A 24,953-nucleotide genomic window follows, 5' to 3' on the forward strand; every position below is an offset into this window, starting at 1 on the left:
CACGTGAGAAAATTCAAAGCTTCATATTTCCCTACATTCCTGTTTCCACCATTCAACATTACTTTAGCCATATATTAATACATTTTAAAAAAGTATTATCAAGAATTCAAGATGGATCAAAGAAATTAAAAAATCTCGATTAAAAATTGGGAAGAAAATTGGACTCAAGGAAAAGTATATTAATTTGTAAATACCATATGTGTGATGTGTAAAATTCGTGTATTTTTAATGTTTAATGGTATTTATGGTTATGTATACGCACGAGAACGATTCAGTTTATAATTATCGTTCTCACTTAACTAATCTTATTTGTTGAATTATAGATATACCTTGTTAGTTTGAAAACTTAAGACGACTTTTGAGTGTTTATATATTAGTCTTTATGTATACAAAACTAAAAAGTCGTCCATTACAGAATAGATTACAACTCTAAATTTAGCTTCCGTAAATTAGCTACACGAACTTTTACTTTATTTTTCTTGTTGAATAAAGAATATGCACACTAACGCACTTTAAATCTGTTTGCATCGGCGCGCCACCTTCATCAAAAACAGCAATCTAATAGTAATATAAAAATAGAATATTATAAGTATCAGTGTCAAGTTAATACGGTTAATTCTAATTAAAATAATAGTTAGCACTTCCTCTATCTTATTATGTATATAATTTTAAGAGAAAAACGTAAAATTTTTAAAACATATAAAATTTTATATTTTACATTACAAAATCATTTAATATCTAATTTAAAGTATATCAACCAACAAAAATATCATACAATTTGATTAGTCATAAGTATCATATTATATTAATGCTGAGAATTTGACAAAAAATAGATAATTAAAAAAACATTGTATATTTGTTCAGGAGAATATGTATAGGAGATTTTTTTTTATCTTGACTCATTGATAATAGGAAAATAAGGAAAACAGTAAGGGGCGGTGACAGGTTGTCGAAGAGCATTAAGGATGAAATAATATGGCGATGACAAGGCATAACTATGCACCAACCAGATCTTCTTGTATCTGCCACGTCACTCCAAATCTTCTTATATCTGCCACCTCAGCGCAATCTCGGTCAGCTTCTCTCTCTTTTTTTGTTTTGAAATCTGTTTGATGTATACTGAAATTCTAGATGGATTTGTTTGGTTACCGACGAATTAATTTTTCTCTTCCTCGAGATCGAGGAGATGATACGTGGACAAATGGTTACTAATTCGGCAAATGTGAATTGCCTAAAGGTTGCATGTGTATATACGAGTATATACACGTGTTATGTTTATGAACTCAATTTTTTTTTTTAAAAAAAAAAAGATAGGAACTCAATTTATTGCCAATTTAATATTTTATTAACAAAATTAACTTTTTTTTTAATCGTCTAAAGCTTATCTCCATAAAAACACTTCTTGGTGTAAAAGCATTAATTAACTTTTTAGTCGATTACTGAACTAAGAGTTTCCACAACAAAATTAACTTTTTTAGTATTTACGAGGATATATATTTTGGAGCGAAATGTGGTAACCCAAACTAGTGGTACTAAAATGATATTTAAATCACTTGGTTCAAATTAATCAAATATGTAATGTTTTAAAAGTTAGTAGTTTTTGTACTCTTGAGCTAATCATATGTAGTTGGTATTTTTCAAATTAATTCCGGCGACGTGTTGGCAAAAAAATTATTGTATAACATCCAAAATACACATAACACATGCATGCATAGAAGCTTGAGAAGCCTTTATCATGAAAATACAAATTCACTTGCATGTGAATTGAGTATCTACCACTCCTCTCCCAACAAATTCACGGCTTTACATTTATTTCGTTTCAGACATATACAGGACCACTGGTCAAGTGAAGTGATCTTCGATCTAAATGTAATATTGTTATCCTAGGTTCATATATACTATATAGTCTTCTTCCAGCATGATTTTAGTCTTTCAATTAGCTGGATAATAAGGGTCGAAATTCCGTAAATGTCAATTATATTTCAAAGTTCATAACAAATAGTCTAGAAAATCATATTAAACTATGGAATAAATTAAATATATTATTTATCTTCTTTACTTATTTATTTTATAAAACTGCAAAAGTCATGAATATTTTATCCGTAGGAGTATTTTGACTACATTAATTGTCGATTGTTCGTCGGGTCCTATATTCATATTGGTAATATAAGTCGGCACGACCAAACGATTATAGAACATTTTGTGGACAGTGCCGTGTGACTGTGTCTGCTAACAATACTAACACTCGAGTCCATGTTGTCTTTACTGCATGTTATCATCGTTGGTTAAACTGCGGTTTATTTAAATAACGTTTTTGCTATATAGATATATTCATATAACAAAATGTTGTGTAGACTTTTAAAAGACACTTTTCAGTTTTCAAAATGGTTTGAATACAAAATGCTGGTCCTACTTAATAATGGCTAGCTGCTATTATACCAAATGATACGAGCAATGGGCAATGTAAATGCTCATTCACAAGCTCATTAAATACTTAGGCGTAAAACATAAGTACGTGTAGATTGCTAATTGAGCTACATTCAAGCAACATATAAAATCATTACCAAATTCTTTGATAGGTAAAGACTGAAAGTATAAGAATTAATCCTGCAAATTAATAAACTCACATACCGATAAAACAATCTTATTATAAATATTTCATCAGCGATACAAAATACCATTTACATGTCTCAATGATATAAAATTTCATTACGCCTCGCCAAGTATTTGGGTGAGCAAATATTATCAAAATGCTAGATTTTGACATCTAATGTTTGTTTGTTCACTTACAATTTTTGTTTGTACTCTCTTTGAAGAGCATACATTTAACAGTATGTAATGACTAAAGAGTGAAACCTACTCAAATTTCTGAGAACAATTGGTACATCATCTTATACGAGAGGTGGGGCCATGAATCATGAGTTGATATAAGTGGGAGAAGGAGAAATTGTAATAGCCAAAAAGGTAATTGAGACCACACATGCTATGTCCACAACTACACTGTAAGAAAGATTCCCCTCGAAAAAACTTCGCAAGAAAAACAAAGAGCTCTACAGCAATTCAGCTTTTGTTTTTGTTTTTCTCGTTCAAACAATGCAGCTTATTACAAATGAATTATATCTTTAAATTTTATTGTCACACAAAATATTACTAATTTGTTATTGTATGAATTACAAAAAGTTAAAATTTCTGCTTTTCCGATCTGTGAAATATACAAACGACAATGCAAAAAAACGGTGGTGGCTTACAGAGACTTTCATGTTTTCTAATGGAATTTTTGGGGCAAGCTATATATGGTGTGACATATTGGGTGCCTCAAAAAGAAATGGATTCCTTTGAAACCACCACGTGAGGTCTTTAGAAACAAAAGGCAAACACGTCGTGTAGAGATTGGTGGTATCTACAGAAGAAGATCTCGTGGCTATATTTATATATGTTAAAAAGTGTTTTGAGATTTTGTGATTTTACGTTCGAAGAGGATATGATGACGGTATCAAAACGCGTGGAGTTTTGTCGCTTCATGGTTTTGCTTTAGCAAGTTTAATTATTTGCTTGGAGAAATTTCTAACAGGTTAACTAGGGTGGTTCCGCAACGAAAATTATTGATTTAAAAATGAATTTGAAATAGTCGGAGATTTTGATAAGTGTTTAATTGATATTTAAGGTTAGGACTTACGACTGTTTCAAGAAACTTGTTGTATTTTTTTTTAGTCAAATAAAAACCATAAGATTTAAGAAATGCAATGGCTAATGTATTTAAATATGAAAACTATAATATTAAAAATCACTAACAGTAACTTAAAGATAAGATTTGAAAAATAAAGACAACTATATTTTGGTTTTTTTAAAAAAGAAATATATAAGTGAATAACATGGAATATGCAAAATGTACGTCAATAATTCCAAAAACTTAAACTTGATTTTTTTGGGTAAAAAAGACAAATAGATTATGGCTTTTCTTCTTCTTAAATGAAATATGCATATTAAATTTTTCTATTTCATTCAGAGTAAAAAAGTAGAATTTCATGGTTTTCACTACTATTTTGAAACTGATAATCGCTCTGATATACTAGTTTCCCTCGCGCATGCTAATAAGCTAGTTTGAGGCTCCTAAAACGTTCGATAGCGTAATCAATCATTTAATAAAAACCTTTAATTTATGTCACTAAAAAATAAAAAACCCTTAATTTAAGGTTAAGGGATTGGACCAAAAAGGACCATTGCTAAATTTATGTCTCCCCTTTACATGCATCGATGCCTCGCACTCATAATTATTCGGATTTACGCAACACTCTCTTTTTGCCAAAGATTAGATCCCAAGTTTTGTCACGCAAAGCAAAATTCGGAATCCTATATTTAGGGCCCCTATATTTTTACTATGTTTCACCTTTTTTCCTTTCATTGGATTCCTATATATATAATTATTAGTTATATGGGTAACAGTTAATAAATATTTCGCTCTAACAATATATTTATTTCAAGAAAGTTTTGACATTTTATATATTCAACGAGTGAACAACTGCCATTTAGCTTAATATTATCACAAATGTCAGTCAGGGTTTTCTTCGTTTTAGCATCTAATTTTATTCGTTTTTATTTTGGTTTTTGTATCTAGATAGATGCAACTGTGTGGACGGAATTGAGTTGGTTAATCCGCTTGTAATATGACCAGGCTTGTTGGTTGCTCCAATAACAAACATTTGGCACAAGCCCTTTGATCGATAGTCATCAATACAATCCAATAGCTGTGTCATGATATGCATGTCCATACCAACATGTAGCCTAGGCTTCCGAAAATTAAGATATAAGTACCTCTCCATACCTCGATCTCACCTAGTAAACTTATCCACCTCGATTCGGTTTCGATCGATCAATGTTAATCTTCCAATAATATATAATCTTAATTGTTGATATATTTATTATGAAATATGAGCAAGTACGACGGTGTTGCTTAAGAAGAAAGCTATATAGGAAATACATTTATTTGCTTTATCATGATTAAGTATCTATCAACTAACTTAACCTCCATGACGATATCTGTAGTTATGTTCATTTCTCTCCACACATGATTTACTTAAGTTAAGATTCTCAAGCATCACCTTTGCTATATATCATTTTGCTTTTGTTTGAAATTCTGAAATTGGTTATTTATTTATTCTGATTATTACTGAAAGAACGGTCATAAGACTCATAGCTAAGAGATGAAATCTCTCCAATTTTAATGGATCTTTGAATTCTATCAATCATGTGACTTGTGCTCGGTTTAGGAATTCAATTTAGGGTTGTTCTAACTGAGGCAAACGAGTATGGGCTTACACACATTTGGTTGACAGCTTTAAGCCCAGTGGCACAACTACAACTATTAGGAAACTCAAAATGAAGTATAATTTGAAGGATTTTCTAACCATGGGTTATTAACTTATTATGAACAAAAATAAAGACCAATCCTCGGACTTCGTAGTATATTGTTTCAGATGGGCTAAAACTACAACACATAAGATAGTAAGGGGATGAAAATGTTGTGGATCAAAGGGTTTCTCTTGGATCTTGGTGTTGCTCAATCCCGACTAATTTCTCTGTAGTATTGGGCCAAGAAAAGGTGTTTCTCTAATTAAAATGTAACAATTCAGGTTATTTAACCCACCCATATAAGAGATCTGCAACCCAAAAAAAGTAAGGCACTAGGCACAAATGAAGGAGAGAGGCAGTACTGTACAACCTCGAAGAGTAGATAAGCTTAACAATTATGCTACACAAAGATTAATGGGAAAACATCGTTTGGTTAATCGAAATCAGTTGTAATTTTTATTGTATAAATGGTATGAAAAATTCGTTGGAAACTATATTTTGTTTTCATCTAAATTCAAAAACAATAAATTATAGCCAGTTCATGATGTTACAGTGTTAGTGTTGAGGATATATCATATTATCATGTAGGCAAACGGTTTTAAAATGATACTCTTTATGAAATGGAGTTTCTTGTAAATAAAAATAAATTTTTAAAATGACACTTTTTTTGAAACGGTAATATTTTGTCTTTACATAAAATGTAGAGTCTCTAATTTTTTTGTTTATATATTAAAAAAAAAAAATCACTTGAGTCAATTTTTTTGTCTACCAAAATTTTAGTTGGAAAACGGTTAGGTTAACCTTTCTTTAAGGGGTTAACTTCAGTTTAACCAATCCAAGCCTAATTCATCACTGTTATGCATCTTAATTATTTCTGAATTATGCAATTGTTAATTGAGGTAAGATCTTTTAAAAGGAAGAAAATGAGGTAAGATCATTTACGTGTTCAAATGTAAACCAAAGTATCCATATGCTCTTGAAGTAAGATCATTTACGTGTTCAAATGTTAATGCTCTCCCATATTTGAGCTATTCCCATCTCGATCGATTCACATGCATGAACACAGGTTAACCTTGCAAAATAGAAAAAAAATTAGTTTCTAGTATACTACTAGTTTACTATCAATCGCGACATTACAGAAGTAGAAAAAAAAAACTACGAAATTCATATTCAATGATTAAAGAATCAGATACCTTCTTTCAACGTATTGAGATTTATATGCGATCCAAAGAGCACACATTACCTATGAAACTTTGTTTATAGACAGTTAATTATGTCAGGCTTTAATTGAGGCATTATTTGTGATCTCGTATATGTGGAATAGTGATTGCAGTTCGTGGGTTTTTATATCAAGGATGGAAAAACTGATGAATACCCGTAAATCGAAGATCTCGTGGCCCTTTTTTATCCATAAAAGTGATGGTGTCAGAAATTGCATGTGACGAGTATTAATATTCCCATTCGCTCCAATATGAACCCATATCTTTATTTTCTTCCACGCATCAATGATATTCAATGAGTCACATTCATGCTTCACATTATATAGTTATCACTGATTTGAATGGTCATTAAAATACATTCTTTCATCGCCAGCATAAATTCCTTCCCTACTCCATCTTGAAAAAATGAAGTCCCAGATGATATATTAGCACTAAAAACTACGTACAACTGTATTACCATATTCTTAAATTCAAATAAAGACAAAATTAGAAAATAGTTTAACGCAATACTCTCCATGACCGAGAAGAGATATATATTTGTTACCACTACACTTAGAGAAAACACCATCTTTTAGAGGTAATGTAATCAAAATAATTACCTGCTCCAATCACCGTAGCCCTTTGTCAACAAAAAAAAAAAAAAACAATTAGGTCGCCCTGAGTATGAATGTCAGAATTCATTAAGGGACACCATAAGATATGTACATAAACAAACACACGAAAACATGAAGAATTTTGTAAATATATTCTTTTTGAAAATTATTAGAACAGGTTATTTGGGAATGCTTGTGCTGCTACTAAACGTTTCACTCTTTTAACATCAATAGAGAGAGAGAGTAGGTAAAGAAAAGAAGAGAAACTAATTAAACCCGACCAAAGGTAAAAATAGAGGGATTGAAGAAGATACGATTAGCACGTGCTTTGAGTTTGCAGATTCTCGCTGTGCAGACATAGTTTTAAAAAAAAACAAAAACACAACAAAAGAGAGAAAAAAAAAAGTTTGACCGTTGACCCAAAAAGGAGGCTAAGTCGGTCCCCTGCGATACTCGAGACCTCGCTTTCACACATCTCTACAAACACGTGTCAGTGGTCACGCCGACCTGTTAGCCGCACGTGTCTCAACGTAGACACAAGAAGAACCACACCATTTTCTGCTAAAGATTCATTCACTTTTGACCTTTGCTTTGTTTCCTTTCATTGAAGTTACGATGCTCTCACTGTTTATTTACCCTCTACAGTTAGAAACTCAAGAAAACGCGACTGAGAATTGACATGGTGATATTTTGGGAGATAAATTGGTTATCGTACTGTAGATTGCAAACGTTTCCAGGATCTGATGAAACTTATGAATTTTATAGATAGTTGGATTATACATTCTTTGCAACCAACAGTATTTATGTCACGGTATAATAGTTTATTGGAAGATACTTTTGGAAACTCTTTACCGAGAATTAAACATGTTTACTCTATCATCACTTTAGTGCTACAATGGATGGGTATTTGGTTAGGATTAAACTTAATTAGTGTGAAAACCTCCTCAATCGTTGGGTTTGGTGATGGTGTGTAAACAACTTTGGGTTTACAGACTTGAACGTTGTTTTTTTGGGGTTAAAGGACTTAAAAAAATTTAGAGAGACATGGGGTATGAACGTTTATCATGGAAGATTTGAACACAATAATATGCGATATGAACGTTTATTTCGCATTGTACGTTGCGTGCCACCATACAATTGATACGAACACTAAGTGTGGGGGAAAGTGGAATGTTTTAGTTTTAGCTGCCAAAATTTGATAATAAGACAAAATCATGATGAGTTTCCGCAGTGGAAGAGTGTGACAAGTCTATATCTTTGTCACTTTCTGTCAAAGCAAAAATTACTATGCTGAAATAGATTCTTGTGACCTGAAACTGAAATTGGATTGTTTTATCCTTTTAGTAATCTTTTTGGTACATGTTCAAAAAAATATTTATAAAAATGACTTTCTAGATGTTTAGTCAAACATAATTAATAATTATAACAATAATAACATAGTAATTATAACAATAATAATATATACAATATAATGAAATTGCCGAACTCAAAATAGTTGAAGGGTCGATTTATAAAATATTGAAACATTATTTGGTTGATATCCAATTCATGGTCATGGGCTCCAAGCCCAATAATATTGCGCTTTTACTATCTTGTAGATTCCACTCTTGAAACGTTTACTGTATATTTTTTAGCACAGAAAAATAATTCAAAATTTCTTCTTTTTTTGTCGTCAATTCAAAATTTCCATTTATTCATTATATTAGGCTCCAATTGGTTTATTTTCTTAGTTTAATTCGGGATTTTGATTTTATCGAATTGAATATGAAGTTAAGGTTTTATTCAGTTTAGTTTGATTTTTTTGAATTAAAAAGTGTTATTATTAGATTTTCTAATTGAAATTGGTTTAAAACAAAAATAGTCACAACAAATTCTGATTCTCATTTAAAGTGAGTAGTTCATTCAGTTAAGTATGATAGAATCCATAGCGTTTGAAAATTGTTATTATCTAAACTGTCAATGGTTTTTTAATTTTATACTTGTATATTAAGATGTGGATTGTTTATAATGTAACTTGAGATATGCTTGTTTTATATATAACAAATTTTGTAAACGCGTTGCTTTTCTGTCGCTACGTCTAATTTTCATCACGTCAGGAGTCTAATATTCATGGAACAACATAAAGATAGGAAATATTATATACTCAATAAAGGTATAAAGACGAACGAAAAAAAGAAAGAAACATCAAATCAGGCAAAAATGTAAGCACTGAAATAGCCAAACCAAATTACTAACGCCTCCATGTGATTTCACATTTTATCTTCCTCTTATCCACTTTTTCATTTTCTAGCGAGTCTTAAAAATAAAAATTCACCGCAGTACAAAAGAGAGATAAAGATTCGTGAAGCGAGGTTAACATAAAAAATTCAAAGAAACATACATTATACGTGCGTTTGAACCAAAAAAAAAAACATTTGATCGATTCGTAAGTAGTACTAGTACGTTATATATACATGAATAAAATACAGTTACAACCCACCATATATTAATTGATTTAATACGATTCCGTTATTAATGGTGAAATTAATAATTGATCTGAGCAAAGTAATTTACACTTATAGGTGCAGAGAGAAAGAGTCAGCGACTGAGATTTGCCTTGATGCATTTAAAATCCATCTTCTATAGTCTCCCCACTTTCTGACTTCCTTTCCGTTTTTAAAATTAGAATTTATTTTGGTTTTATGTATTAATTATAATAAAATGGGACAATCGCCAAACACTAATTCGACCTAATATTCTAAAAGTTTCAATTTTCCTCTCCACAGTTTTCAATTGTGTTCGGTCAATAAACCCCCTATCCATTCTATGATAATCCAAATTACATTTACTACTTTTGGTGGTCTAAAGGTGTTGGCTCGGTCCATGAAGTTAAACCTTGCATTTTTAGTTTTGTCTGTTTAAGAAAACAATTTACGCCCCAAATATAATATCATCATGGCTGATATATCTCATGTCGAATGCATTATGAGTCAAACGTCCAAGTTTAAAATACTAAAAACATTTCTTGATTGACAACAATTTCTTTGTTGTTGTCATCAAAGTGAAAACAACTTTAGTTTAGGTTCTAGGGTTCATGAAAATTGTGAAATTTAATTTGTTGTTTGTTATCCACACTATAATAATATACAACAAACTGTTATACATGCACTATGTTAACGATAAACAATTTTGCTGTAACATACATAGCTACGACACATAACTATATTACGTACATTATACCAAAGTTTTGCTGTATATTTATATTCCATTAATTTGCAAAATTCTCATTTTGTGAAAATTGAACTCTTTACATAAATGAAAACATTAATAAATCATCAGTTAACTTTTGGACCAAAATATTTCCAAGAAAATGTATAAATTGTAAAATAGATTTGGCCATCAATCAAATTGCTCTCAAATCCATCATGCCATACAATTTTGTTGTTGATAAAAAAACCATTAAAAACATATACATAAGTATAGGGTGCAAAATATATATACATAAAGATAAGGTGCATGAATAATTCCTATGAATAGCGAATATCGTTACTCTCTAGAATTCTCGCCAGATATAGGTTGGATATAAAGTAACAACAACTGAAGCATTTTTTAACAATATTTCGTTAAAAGTCCGTAATTTGTTTGGATTATCTTACTTTAGATATGATTAACTGAGGTGTTTATTTACATATTTTCTAACAATATTTCGTTAAAAAAGTGGTAATGGTGGGGCAATCGAGGCACACAAGGCCCCGGGCAATACCGACTGCCACAACTCTCTGCATCCTCTTCTAGTTTTATATTTATCACTAAAGAAGACAAAACAATACAAAAAAACAAATAAATAAACAGAATTTGAGAAAAACAAACAATCCCTATATATTATATATTTCTCACTTTTTCTTTTGTCTAGATCGACATATGTTTCTAAATATCTATTATAAATACGGAATCCTTACACTACTCCTTAAGTCTCTTTTCCGTTGCTGACTCAAATCTCCCCAACTCCGAGAAAATCTCCAAATTCCCAAGTTTGTTTCTTTATCGCTCAATTCCTCACAATTCATCATCAATTTCCAAAAAAAAAAATATTAACCGTTTTCTTGGTGAGATCACACTAAAGACATCAAAACAGAAGCTGAAATCTTGAGATCTTTACATCATCATCAAATGGCGTCGTCCGGCCTGACACGATCGGGAAGTGCGCCGCAATTCCACCTAGACGAGAAGTGGAAGCTGACGAAGAAAGACGGATTCTACGGCGGCGCGTCGAGGATCACGCGCTCCTCGTCGACATCTTCTTTCTCCATCAGCGGCGGCAAGAAGACGCAGAAACAGGGGAGATGCGCTTTTACGAGGAAGTGTGCGAGATTGGTCAAAGAACAGAGAGCTCGCTTCTACATCATGCGTCGTTGCGTAATCATGCTTATTTGCTGGAGAGATAATTACTCCGATTCGTAAAATCAATCACAAACCTCTCTCTCTCTCTCTCTGTTTCTTTATCTCTCTTTCCTCTGTTTTTTTCTTTCTCTGTTCTGAAACCGAAGTAGATAGACATACGTGTACATAAAGGGTTCTTTGGTTTCTGCTTCTTTAGATGAGTTTTAGTTTTGTAATTTTTATGTTTGATCATATGGTTTCTGGAAAGAGAGGCTCTGCATAAAGATCAGCTTCAATGTTGCTTCAATCAGGAAAACCAAAAAAAAAACAGAAAATTGTAAAATAAGTTAATATAAAATAGTATTTAGATTCGTCTTTCGACTTCTTGTGACGATTAGTTTTGTTTGTTGTTCTTTTTTTCTTTTGCTTTTTTCTTCTGCTTTTTTCTTCATGTTCATTAATGATATTTACTGTGATGATGACGACGAAGATGAATGTGGCGTTTCTATCTCTCTCTAGAGTCTAGAGGTTAGAGAGGGAAAAAGATTCCATTGGAACTGTTACGATTAAGATATGTGTGGATCTTGTGTGCTTAGTCTGACAAAGTGATTAGTTTTTCTCTCTTTTTTCTTAATATAACTATTAATTAATTAAGACTATATTCATATAAAAGTAACATACATAATTCATTAATTAATAATATTTAAAGTCAAGCCCTCTTGTTTATGGCTATTGATATAATATTAAACTTGTAAAATCGTTACTAACTTAATAATCTACCGAGACTAGGCCAACTTAGACTTGTTCCAATAATTTAAAAAATGTGTTCAATATGATTACGACCTCTTTTATTCTTATACTTTTGCGATGCTTTCTAAATACTTTAACATAATATGGTCATATAAATATATTTAATTTAATATGGTTATGTAATTTTTTCATCATATGCCACATGTATCTGGTTATATAATAATTTCTTTTCTGAAAGTTTGGTTTATACTAACTTTGTAATTTTGTATTGAAATAATTAAACTATTTGTTGTACAAAGAAAATCTAATTTAACCGAATCAAGATTGTTATTTATATGTTTGGATAAAGACTACATTTTTCATCTTTTTTTTTTCATTCAGTTTCATACATTTCAATTTGTAATTTTTAAAATATTTTTTTCAAAAAATTACTACGGGAAGCCTTTTTTAAAGCACCAAAACCTATATCTTTCTACTAAAAAAGTTTTCTTAAGTTTATTAGTACAAAACTACATACAGTATTTTGATCTCTTATACAATTTTTTCTCTAAAAAATTATTAAGAAATTACATAAATAACATTTTAATACTTAAGTAGAAAATTTAACGAATTATAAAAATATTGCATAATACAAATAGTTATATTAGAACTCCAAATTTGTATTGAATTGATCAAAAAAAAAATTTAAAATTATATATATAATGTGATCACCTTAATTAATAGTTAACATAGAGATAAAAGCAAAAAATATGATAAACAACTGTACTAAAAATCGAAAATAACAGTTAAAATAAAATACTTAAGTTTTAAAATATTAGTATTAATATGAAACTGAGAGAGTAGTGAAATGAGGGAACATCAATGTTTGTACTGCTATTTTTGAGTAGTTTTCTCGTGGAATGAAAATTAGTTGATAAAAAAAAAAATCTGAATTAATTAAATCACATGGAAAACAAACAGCTGGGTTTTCCCCTAGTTTCTTACCATGGGGCATCTCTGCAAATGCAGAGATATCATATGCATCTGACTCCATTAATTCTACTTTATACTATATTTGTAATACATCTTTTAACCTATATGGCTATATAGTGGTATATATTTTTTGTCGTCGTCTGGTATATATTTCGCAAACAAAAAACAAGTACTGCATTAGAAATTTTAATGGTATATATTCTTTACTACCGACGCTGTTTATATCATTAGTAAATTTTCTGGTAATGATTGATTTGAGACAGTAACCAAATATGATTTGCTACCAAATCAGTACACGATGTAAGTCTGTCCATTTACAATGGAACTTACCACTTTAGGCTATCCGAATTTATGATCATTTGACATATATCATGCTAAAATATCGATTGATCAGTATTGATATAAGTATATCATATATGTCAACTGAGGTAATTATAGAAACATAAACTATATATTACAATTGAGAGAATCAATTATTCTTCACAAGAGATTACTCTAACAAATATTCAAATTAATCCAGACAACTGGAATTAAAATTATAGTTAATAAACCAATAACTAATCTATGACAGTTGAGCGGTATTTCACAGGAGTAATCACTCTTATACTCAGATAAATCCAGAAAACTGAATTTAATTCAACCAATATAATTTATCATTATTTCAAATGTATGTTATAAATGAAGTATTAGTTATTGAGCGTATATTGTAGAAACGGAAATATTAGAATGTGACTAGAAACTATAAAAAGAATTATAGATTCTTTTACAAAATGGCGTTTGATACTGGATGCTTTGAGTATTTTACAACAGGGTCAAACTATCGTAGCATTTTTCGAAAGTGTTATTCTATGCAAGATCGTTTTAGATGTGTTATATATTTCGTGCATAGCTTGTTATTTCGGAAAGAATAGTATATATATATATATTTATATAATTTATAAACTGGTAAAGAAAAAGCCTATAAATAGATTTTTTTAAATGGTAAAGAAAAAGCGTATGTTAGAAATCCCCACAAATCCACAGGATCTTTGTTTAATGATTGTAAAACGTTTGATTCTCCATTAGCATGCGTAATTTGGATGATATTTTATAGACATATCCGGAGTTCCGGAAAATTCCGTTTGACTTGCTTTATTCTTTCGTGGCCGTCTTGTTTATTTTATTTTATCGACAATTATTGAGGAATTTTCTATAATTGACTGTTTTGTATTCTTTTTTTTCTTTCTCATATTCAAACTAATGAAAAAGTGTAACGAAATGCAAGTTTTCTTCCTCTTCCAAAGACAACAATATACTAGCTACGAAGGAGGAAATGCTACTCCCTGCCATATAGAACAGGTGTTGGAGTTTTACCAGATTCATAATCACATGGTATAATATATTACCTACACGATATGTAATGGAACAAGAACTATAGCTCTATTTCCCGGTTATATTAATTGCATTAAGATAATCGTCCTGAGGTGTGACTGATGACATTTTTTGGAGCCATATAGCTAGCCATTTTAACTCATGCATGCAGCGATCACGTGGAGAGACGAGTAGCAATTATATATCAATTTTATGAATCATTATATAGAAGCGTATAACCATTTAATTTGGTGGAAAAAAACAAGTATTGAACCATCTACATAATTACATCAGAGGGAATTATTTTGCTATGGAAGAATACGATGTGCAGTGATCATTGCATACAGTAGTCGGTAATACTATGGATCTGTGTCAGATTTGACTGATGATATTTATTTCGTTTAGAATGAATTCTGGTATTCAACAAGCTACCAGTTATGCAGATGGTTGATATTTATTTTGTTCGTTTAGAATGAAATCTACTAATCTAGTGTATATGGTAGTGATAACGCTTCGAGCATATTTCATTCTAATTATTATTGTACATACAAAAGTTATAAAAAGGGTGAAGGCCGAAGGCTAATCTCAAACCCTATAAAACCGGTAACCTCGATCCAAAATCATTCCGTGAAATGAACACAAAAATGTAACAAAATAAGCATTAGGGTCCATGTTTGGTCAACAATCACATCCGTGACACGCAAGCGCGAATAATAATAGTAGAGACGAGCATACATACATCTATAAGACTATATATTAACTACATGAGAACGTTATATATACTATATATTATCCAGAAAATAATTTACTATAATGAAGGTCGATTCGTATTGCTAAAGTCGTGAGTATTTAGACAACAGAAAAATTTTACCACTCAATCTTAAACAAAAATAAAATAATAGAGTTCAAGAAAGAGACATATCATCGGAAACGGAAAAGACATACTCCATCCGTTTCATAATAAGTGTCGTTTTAGATTTCATTTTTTGTTTCAAAAAAGAGTATCATTCTGCATTTTCAATATAACTTTTTACTTTTATTTCCTGTTTTATCTCTCATTTAAAAATAATAATCTTTGTAATTAAATATTATAAAAGTATATTAATTAGGGATATATTTATATATTTTATTAATTTCTTAATTTGTGTGAAATGTGTCAAAATGACATTTATTATTTATTATGAAGGATAGGAGTATTACAAAAGCAATATGTTAAACTAGACGAGTACAAGAAGACACATAGTTAGACGAGCACAAGAGACATAGACCTCTATTATCCTTTAATTTTTGTTTCGATATATATGAAGTTTTCAACTATATATATGTTGTCACCTTATATTTTGTTGCGATTGGTTATTGGTAAATTTTCTCAACGGTGAAATCATTATATTGCTAGACGATCGACAAATCAGTCCAATGGCAGACATGCAAAGAGTATGTGACGTGTGTATGCATGGACATATATGAGTCGACATATCTTTTGATTTATCGAATTAATGTAAGACAAAAATAAAAGTAGGTAATGAAAGGATCAAAGAAACTGAAATATTCAAAGAACCGAAATCGTTTATTTTTATAAACAATGGATAGGTTTCTATTTTTTGGGGGAAATTTTATGGGTCTTTGATAGCATCACATGAACAAATATGGATACCCACCAGCATATGGCATGACTTGCGTCTCCTTGATATGCTTTGTCAGTTTATGTGCCCCCTTGTACGTCTCTACACAATTAAAATAGCATAAAGTTCGAAAATAAAAGATACTTCTTCATACTTCATCAACTGATATATATTAAGACTACACATATACTAAATTTTGAATATATCCTAAATCATTATTATTTTTGTTTGTTTTGTTTTGTTTTGGAGAAGACAATTATTGAGAGGGTTGGGGGGACCCCTCCAAGTAGAGTCTCCAACGACATAGGCAAAGACCCATCCTATAATATTTGATATAATCCTCTCTAATTTCATATTCTTATTAATTGGAGCAATCCTTTAATCACTACATCATGGGTATATCTATACTTTTCTATATCCAATATACGAAAGGAATTTCTCTTCATCTCATTTTCTGAAAGGAGAAGATTATGATAAACTGAAATACAAAATATAAAATTATAATTTCCTCTTTTTTAAAAAAAGAATTATGCTCTGTTTTTTTACTCTATATGTAATTTTCTCTACCTTCTCAGATTACTCATCTTGTAAGTTGCAAACAATGTCCCGATATGGGGACACTTGAATGAAATTAAAGGAGATTCAAATTTTTTTCTTTTTAAAAGAAAATAAAAAATTAATTTGAAAAATCCGAAAAATTAATGATTTTATTAAATTGCATAATTAAGAACATAAAACAAACTCTTTCGAACAGAACTTCTCTAAACATGCGATCTTCTAGTGTGGAATGGTTTACGCCACTCTTCATCCATGTGGATTCGATTCTCTCATCAGTGATTGGAGATCATCCTTTAAGTTGTTCAGAACTCAGTTACAGCCTTACGGGCATAAAGACACAATCTGCTTTGGTCCTATTATAGGCTTAAGGCCCAAAATTTATTGGGTTTCCCCAAAAGAAAAAAAGACACAGACGGGCGAGAAGACGAAATTTCCCTTCATTTCTCTTCTCTACTAAGAAACGTGTTACCATTTGAATTGTTCATAACACCATTTTTGTTTTTTTTAAGTGATAAATCTATATTCTTACGTCATTGCAATTATTGTAATGACAACTTTCACATATACTAATAAGATTAAACTCGTGTTATGACTTATGATACGAGACTGATATACTAATACAAACTACCTGCACATATAGTTGGTGTTTTAGAAGACTCTGAGGAAATCAAAATTTCGTCCAGGTGACAGAATTATGGTCAAACGATTACCCAGCTATCTATCGAGGTCCGGGAAATAACTGAACTGTAGTTTCTGTTTTTTTTTTTCCTAATTTTTTTACATCAATTTTATTTTAATGGATACTACATTTTGTTTATGTAATTAGATAATTTTGCCAAAAGAATTAAAGTTTAGTACATTTATACTATTCTCTCCATTTCATAATAAGTGTCGTTTTAGATTTTATTTTTTGTTTTAAAAAGAGTGTCATTCTGCATTTTCAATGTAACTTTTTACTCTTATTTCCTTTTTTATCCTTCATTTAAAGATAATAATTTTTGTAATTAAATGTTATAAAAACATATTAATTAAGAGTATATTTGTATATTTTATTAATTTTTTAATTTATGTGAAATGTGTCCGAATGACACTTATTATGAAACGGAGAGAGTAGTAAATTTGTGAGGGAGTTTCAAAAACTGATAATCCCTAGTAAATTTATGATGGAGTTACGAGGCTTGTAAACAAATTTCTCGTAAATTTCTAACAAATTCATTGTAAATTTTGTGAAGGATTTACGAAACACAAATTGCAATGGGTCACCTGGCTATACATTTTTTTCTTTTTGAAAATTTACGCGAAAAAAATTGCCGATAGATCCAAATTTGTGACTAATTGAACTGCATGTGTAGCAATTTCCTCGTTCAAGGCTAATTGGTAGGAATTTGTTTCATACAAATGATATATGTTCTTTGTAGTGTAAGAAACAAAGGAATACTCGTAGAAATTAAGTGTATAATATCATTTAATTAAGTGTATCTGCAGAATCAATCTCGATCGTAAGACAGAGGAAGTATATATATATATATATATATATCGCAAAAGGGATACGTGTTTGACAAGAATTCTCTTCAATCTCGCTTCACTCACGGCCGTAGATCCAAGCACCGGCAAACGTGTCCGCAGTTGGTTGCAACTCCATCGCTCCTCCCCAGTTCCTCTTATGATCTTATCAATATAATTAATTGTAAATATATGGAGCTCGTTATCTAAGCAATTATTGCAATTGTGAAAGTCCTTCGTGAGTCGTGAAACACGTGTTGGTTACAACTCACGAGATAAGAGTCAATAAATACACACTTCAACACCCATAAGGTTCATCGCCTTCATTCTCAGTCAGATCCCAAGGAATTACTGGTTCTCTCTCTCTCTCTCTCTGTCTCTAATTTTTTGTTCGTACTTGAAGTAGTTATTCACATTTGTTTCCATTTTTGGTAGCCCTCATATGATGATTACCCTTTATATTCTTTTTGTCAAGCCACAACCATTTATTTAGGAGTCATTCCGAGCAGAATTTTAAAAAGATTCGTTTTGTTTGCAAACTATATCTATATTAGAAACATAGAAATAGTTTTTTTTTAAAAAATTTTTTTTTATAAACCATAGAAATAGTTTAATAATTTTTTATAAAACATAGAAATACTTTTATAAGACATAGAGTTGGTTTAATATTTTTTTTCCTTGTTTCACAGGAGTGTGAAGATTCGAAATGGCAAAGATGTACCAGAAGCTGGCAATTTGCGGTGGTGAAGGAGGAACTGAATGGGACGACGATGTGTACGAGGGTGTGAGAAAAGTGTATGTAGGGCAAGATCTCTCACGTATCACTTACATCAAATTCGAGTACGTGAAGGAAGACGGCGAAGTGGTAACACGTGAATACGGGACAATAACTCAACAACCTAGAGAGGTTCTCCACTGCATTTTTTTTTTTTTTTTTTGTTTTATTTTTTTATGTAGACGTTTTTTATTTATTTGCCCGTCTATAACTCGCACATGTGCATTCCGAATTATAACATGCTAGGCATTAATTAAACCAGTACATTAAAAACTTCAGTCAATTAATATTCTAATTCGTGTATTTTTAATTTCTTGATTCAATAAATGGCATTTTTCACATACAGTTTGTACTTGAACATCCTGATGAACACATCATAGCGGTGGAGGGAAGCTACAACAAAGTGGCTCTGACTGCAACAGAGTTGATCACGTCCCTCGTCTTCAAGACCTCAAAGGGTAAAACGTCTCCAACGTTTGGGCCAAACTTGTTCGGAGTTGTGGCCGGTACAAAGTTTGTTTTGGAGGACGAGGGTAAGAAGATCGTAGGTTTTCATGGACGGTCGGATAATGCTATCGACGCTCTTGGAGTTTACATTTTACAAGACTCTCCGGACACGCCATTCCCTCTTTACAAGCTAGGAGCTCAAGGTGGTACAGAAGGGACTGTTTGGGACGATGGCTCTAACGAAGGCGTTCTGAGGCTGCGTATTGGTAAAGATGATAGCCGTATCACTTATTTAGAGTTCGATTATGTGAAAGTTGGCAAGTTAAAGACACGTCACCATGGGTGAAAGGAGAAACACCATCTGAGGTATTATAGTACTTATAACAACAACAAAAACATCCAAAACCGGTTCTACTCTTGTAGCTAGATCCATGTATTTGGATTTCTTGAAACAAAATCTTGTTCTTGAATTATGCTTCTTGTTGCAGTTTGTGGTTGAACACCCGGATGAATACATAAAATCGGTGGAAGCAACCTATGATAAGCCGAGCCTATTCCGCAATACCGTGATTACCTCGCTTAAGTTGGAAACATCAAAGGGAAGAACAGCATTGTTTGGGTATGAGGTGGGTAAGAAGTTTGTTTTGAAGCAAAATGGTCATAAGCTTGTGGGATTCCATGGAAAAGAAGGTGAGGCTATTGATGCTCTTGGAGCATATTTTGGACCTGTTTCTACTCCGCAGCCAGAGATAGGAGATGCATGGTATGATGGTACTGGCTTCGACTTATTCGACGGTGTAAGCAAGATACGTATAGGACTATATGAAGAAGGTATAGCCTTTCTCCAGCTTGTATCTGGTGATGAGCATGGGAAGATGACATCACTCGGAGTTGAAGAGGTCAAATTTCTTTAAGAAAACAACAACAAAATAGAGTTTTTTTTGTGTGCGTGTGTGTGTGTTTCAACTATATATTAGTTATCTTTTGTTTATTTTGTTTGAGCTTTTTTGCAGGTTAAGATTGATACTAGTGGGGGTGAATATGTGACGGGTGTGGAAGGCTAGTAGGCTACTATAAGGTAATCCCGGGCACACCATTTACAAAGACGATATCTATTCGGTTCAAGAGAAACAAAAGGGAGACAAAGCTGTTTGGAAAGGATTCTGGTGAGAAGTTCTCGATCGAGGAGAAAGGCCGCAGGGTCACCCAATTCCATGGACGAGCTTCCACCGATGCTATCTACACCATTGAAGTCTTTACCAAGCCCATCTTAGTTGAAAGAAAACCAGCTACTCATGTCAACTGAATAAAACAATTTCTTTACGAGATTGGTGTGTGTTCTCTATTTTTTTTTTTTTTTTTTTTTTTAGTTTCTTTAACGTCTGGTGTGTGTTTGCTTTATTAATCAGACTATTCCAATAAGAGATTGTTGTGTATTATCACTGGAGACGATTTTTTTTTTGTTGTCTTTGAAATGTGATCTATTGATCAACAGAGAAAAAAAATATGTACAGCAACTTGGAAACATTTTAAGCTAAAAACAATATAGCACAATCAAGTAAAAACAGACAATAGTTCATAAGAGAAGATATTAAAGCTGAGTAGCTAGCTTTCCATCTAGTTAGGAGGGACTTATTTGCTTCATTCATAACAAGCTATAGGGAGGTAATGCGATTACTTATTCCATTGCAAATGGCATGGGCTCCCACTAGATAGCAAAATTTGAACGCAGCCTGCGGTATAATGCACTTCTAGAGCTCTTTACCACTCTCTAGTGTAGTTACATTTGGTAGCTGACTATTGAAAACAATAGACGACACTAGATGGCTAGCTTCGTTGGTAAATTTATACTTAAAAACATTGTTTGTTTCAAATTATTAATCCTGGAATAATTGTAACTATAAACGCAAAAAAAAAAAGAGAGGAAAAAAATAACTGCTGACTTTTGACGATTACATCACGAGAGACTGAAAATGTTGTAAAATAATTTAAAAAAAAACTATAAATGTTATACTTTTTGAGTCGTCTAAACAATATTTGGGTATTTATATATATGTTTTCATCTTTGAAGTGGAATTACTATAAAAATTTTTCTTTAAAACTAGTAAAAGAAAATTAAGATTTCCTATATTAGAGGTTCGTACTAATTTCCCCAACAACAATAAAAAATAAAACTCTACGAGCATGTATGTGGTCTAGAAGATATTCCCTTTTACAGTTTTACCACAGGTTATCAATCTCGTGATCTGAGCCGTTGACTGGCTTGATCACACCTGACGTCAGCACCAAATCCAACCCTTGATTTAGCCAAATCAAACTCCATCCACACGTTCTGCTGATGATGATGACCAATCACAAATGCTTCAATTCCCAGAAGATCGGAGTTCCCAAATGTGAAGCAGTACACCTGATCTTTTCCTGACCCGGCTCCGTTTACCCGATACAGCAGCTTTTGACCCGACACGCTCATCTCCGCGCCACGAAACATTAAGCTAACAACAGGCAAACCCGATAAAATGGGCCGGGTCAACGACCCAATCCGGTAACAGAGGTCCATGGTCCCTTGGAACACAAAATTTGGATCGTCTACAACTTTGAGAACCGATTTGGTTTGCGCAATAAACTCGGTTTTCAAGGCGGTGTAAACCGGCCCCATCAGGAACGTAAATTGTGTACCTGAATCCACCATCGTCTGACCTGCCCCGGTATGGTCCGGTACGAAAACTGATTTGGGTAAAGAAAGCAACTTTGACCCGACCCGTATTCCTTCTAATTGGACCGTGTAAGCTACTCTGTCGAAATACGGTAACGGCGTCGTTTGGAGTACCAAAGGCGTGTATTGGATGGGACCGAGCCACGAGAAACTCGCGTTCCCGAGAAGCAAAATACCGGAGGAATCTGAACCGGAGATGCAATAAGAGAATTTTGAGAAACCCAATTGGTTAACGAACGATAAAGACCCTCGGTTCATGCCCATTAAACCGGTCGATTTAGCGTCCTCCTCCGAATCGGAGCTTAAACCTGAGTCCATGCAACCGAATATTGTCCCGGGTCGGGTCTTCGACCCGATTACGAACGTCTCGTGAGCTAAGTTGCCTTCGATCGAGGTAGCGTCGGCGTAGGAGACTGCCACGTGGCAAAGACGGGTCTTCGGATCGCATGAGGCGGGTATTGGCAAATCCCGGGTCCGGGTCCTGCAAATTGGCGAGGAACAAGGTAAAGGGGAGTAGGAAGAAGACGAAACCGGGTTAAAAACGGATCCTAAGTTGGGAGATTTCTTGCAGTGAAGCCATGAGAGCTCGCTTCCGGTGTCAAGAACCATCGAGATGTTTTGTGGTGGAGAGCCGACGGAGAGAGAGACAGTGAGAGTGACATTATGTCTGAAAGAAAGTTTGTCTGAAGAAGATTGAGGAAGATGTTGGGTTTTGAGAGAGAAGACGAGTGGTGTTTGATTTGAAGAAGATGTCTTGCAGGGCATGAGAGTGATAATGAGAAGTAGAATTGAAATTTGAAGAAACAAATTTGAAAGAGATGATGAAGCCATCATATAAGTCTTGACTCTTTGTTACATACTTTGCCATCTTTAAATACAATATTGTGTTTTTTCCCCCTTTTTATTCTGCCCGGTTCGTTTCGGTTTACCCAAATCATTCCGAGCCCATTCAAAAAAAAAAAGAAAAAATATTGAGTTTTGAGGTGAAATAAAAACCGTGAGTTAGCTTCGAAGCGATAATTTTAGTAGCTAGTCAAATCAGTGACCAAAGCACTTGATACTATTCAGAAAACATAATCTTGTCTCGACCTAACAAAAATCATTTTCACAAAGAGCATTAGAGTTTTGTGTTGTCAGTCTCGTTCGACTGTTTTTAAGGGTTTGGAGAGAGCCAAACCAAGTCTCGAGACAAAAGACAAGTTAGTGGAGGAGTAGGTCTTTTTGGCTGTGTCTTTGTGGTTTCTGTTTAGTCTCTGTAGTTCACATCAACTTTGTTTCTACTTTCTTCGTGTTCCCACTTTCTACGGGAACTTTGTTTTATTTTATTTTCATCTTTCTTTCTGTTTTAGGCATAATTTTTATTTTCTAAGTGTATCATATTTTTACTATAATTAAATCAAAAGAGAGATGTCGTGTAAAGTTCTATTTGTTAAGTTCAGTAACCGATCGACCTCACGGGAAATAAAATAAAAACTAATGGTAGGAGTTGGAGATTAGAATTTGACTGATGATTGTTCTTTATGTTATTTGATTGATCGTCTTAATCTTTTGAGGCCCATCTATTTTTGCAAAGTTGTTACGGTATAATTAGAAACAGAATCGAGGTTTGGTGATTTGACGAAAAGCACCTCCCTAATATAACTCACGACCGACATATAATAGATTTACATTTTTGCAAATCTCTTTTGTCTTATATTAAGGCTTTTTGATTACTAGTGATGTTACCCTGAAAAGATACCGTCCAAATTGCTACCATTCAGCGAGACAGTAAAAAGATAGCTCAGAAAAATTAGTTTTTTAGTTTTTACGTAAGATATTTTGAAATTGTGTGTTCGTTTTGATGTGTTTCCATTCTAGATGAATTTGAAACACATTTACAACAAACTGCAAAATGCAATTTTCTTGTTTTTATTTCTTTATGTTCTATTTATATATAATATCATTTCCATCCTGATCTTGTACTCTCTCATCCTGTTGAATCCCACGTAACTAATCGTTTATAACCGACAAGAGTAATTAACAAGATCGTCGTTGTAACATTAGTATAAGATCTTCAATTGTTTTTCTTGGTCAAATTATAAAATTATTATATAAACATATATACAAGTACCTCCAAAAAGTTGAAAATGGTCGTAAACTCACAGTAACACGTCAAACCGAGTCGTGCATGCCTTTTAGTATATTTAAGGAAAAACGAAAATTGAATTATTTATTGTAATTTAGCAGAGTTTGTCAAAGTTGGCGGAAGGTGGAGATGAAATCGACCAAAAAAGTTTGTCAAACGTGTGCTGGATGCAACCCATTCCTAAGTCTTTCTCAATTCTCACCAACTCCTTCCTGTTGTGTTACCAAGTAACTCTATGTCCTTTTTCTTTCAACCATGTACCAACAAAAATATTTGGTCTTAGGACAATGAGTCTCAACAAATAAAAATCTTAGCGTTACAGCTGCAAGGTGGATATTTTAGTGGTCTAAACGGCACTTATATCAAAATTGATTCCAAGGTCTTGACAAAATACCTACTCATAAATAATTTAACCTTTGTGGAAAAATGCCTCGAGCATTAAATGTTTGCAATTTTTTTTTTGCCTCAGGGTGATTGGATGTGAATTTTATATGGACCAAACCAATCATGTGAATGATTGTAGAAACTTTTGGTCTCGACCGTAATGGAAAAATCACTTCTTGGATGGATGGCTATCATACTTGCACCCCATCAATTTCTTCTATTCATCGACGGGG

At 32.5% G+C, this 24,953-nt stretch overlaps 2 protein-coding genes and 1 pseudogene across 2 annotated transcripts; 2 read left to right on the top strand and 1 right to left on the bottom strand.

Moving 5' to 3' along the window:
• Positions 1-11,069: 11,069 nt before the first annotated feature.
• LOC18027918 lies at positions 11,070-11,905 on the top strand. Its single transcript, XM_006411136.2, has one exon. The coding sequence runs from the start codon at positions 11,312-11,314 to the stop codon at positions 11,600-11,602; it is 291 nt and encodes a 96-aa protein (XP_006411199.1). The 5' UTR covers positions 11,070-11,311; the 3' UTR covers positions 11,603-11,905.
• Positions 11,906-18,479: 6,574 nt separating this feature from the next.
• Positions 18,480-21,028, top strand: LOC18027919 (annotated as a pseudogene).
• A 492-nt stretch (positions 21,029-21,520) lies between these two features.
• LOC18027920 (aspartic proteinase PCS1) lies at positions 21,521-23,063 on the bottom strand. Its single transcript, XM_006411138.2, has one exon. The coding sequence runs from the start codon at positions 23,043-23,045 to the stop codon at positions 21,732-21,734; it is 1,314 nt and encodes a 437-aa protein (XP_006411201.2). The 5' UTR covers positions 23,046-23,063; the 3' UTR covers positions 21,521-21,731.
• Between the last annotated feature and the right edge of the window lie 1,890 nt (positions 23,064-24,953).

The sequence above is a fragment of the Eutrema salsugineum genome, unplaced genomic scaffold, assembly GCF_000478725.1.
Source record: "Eutrema salsugineum unplaced genomic scaffold, Eutsalg1_0 scaffold_10, whole genome shotgun sequence".
NCBI classification, from domain to species: Eukaryota; Viridiplantae; Streptophyta; class Magnoliopsida; order Brassicales; family Brassicaceae; genus Eutrema; species Eutrema salsugineum.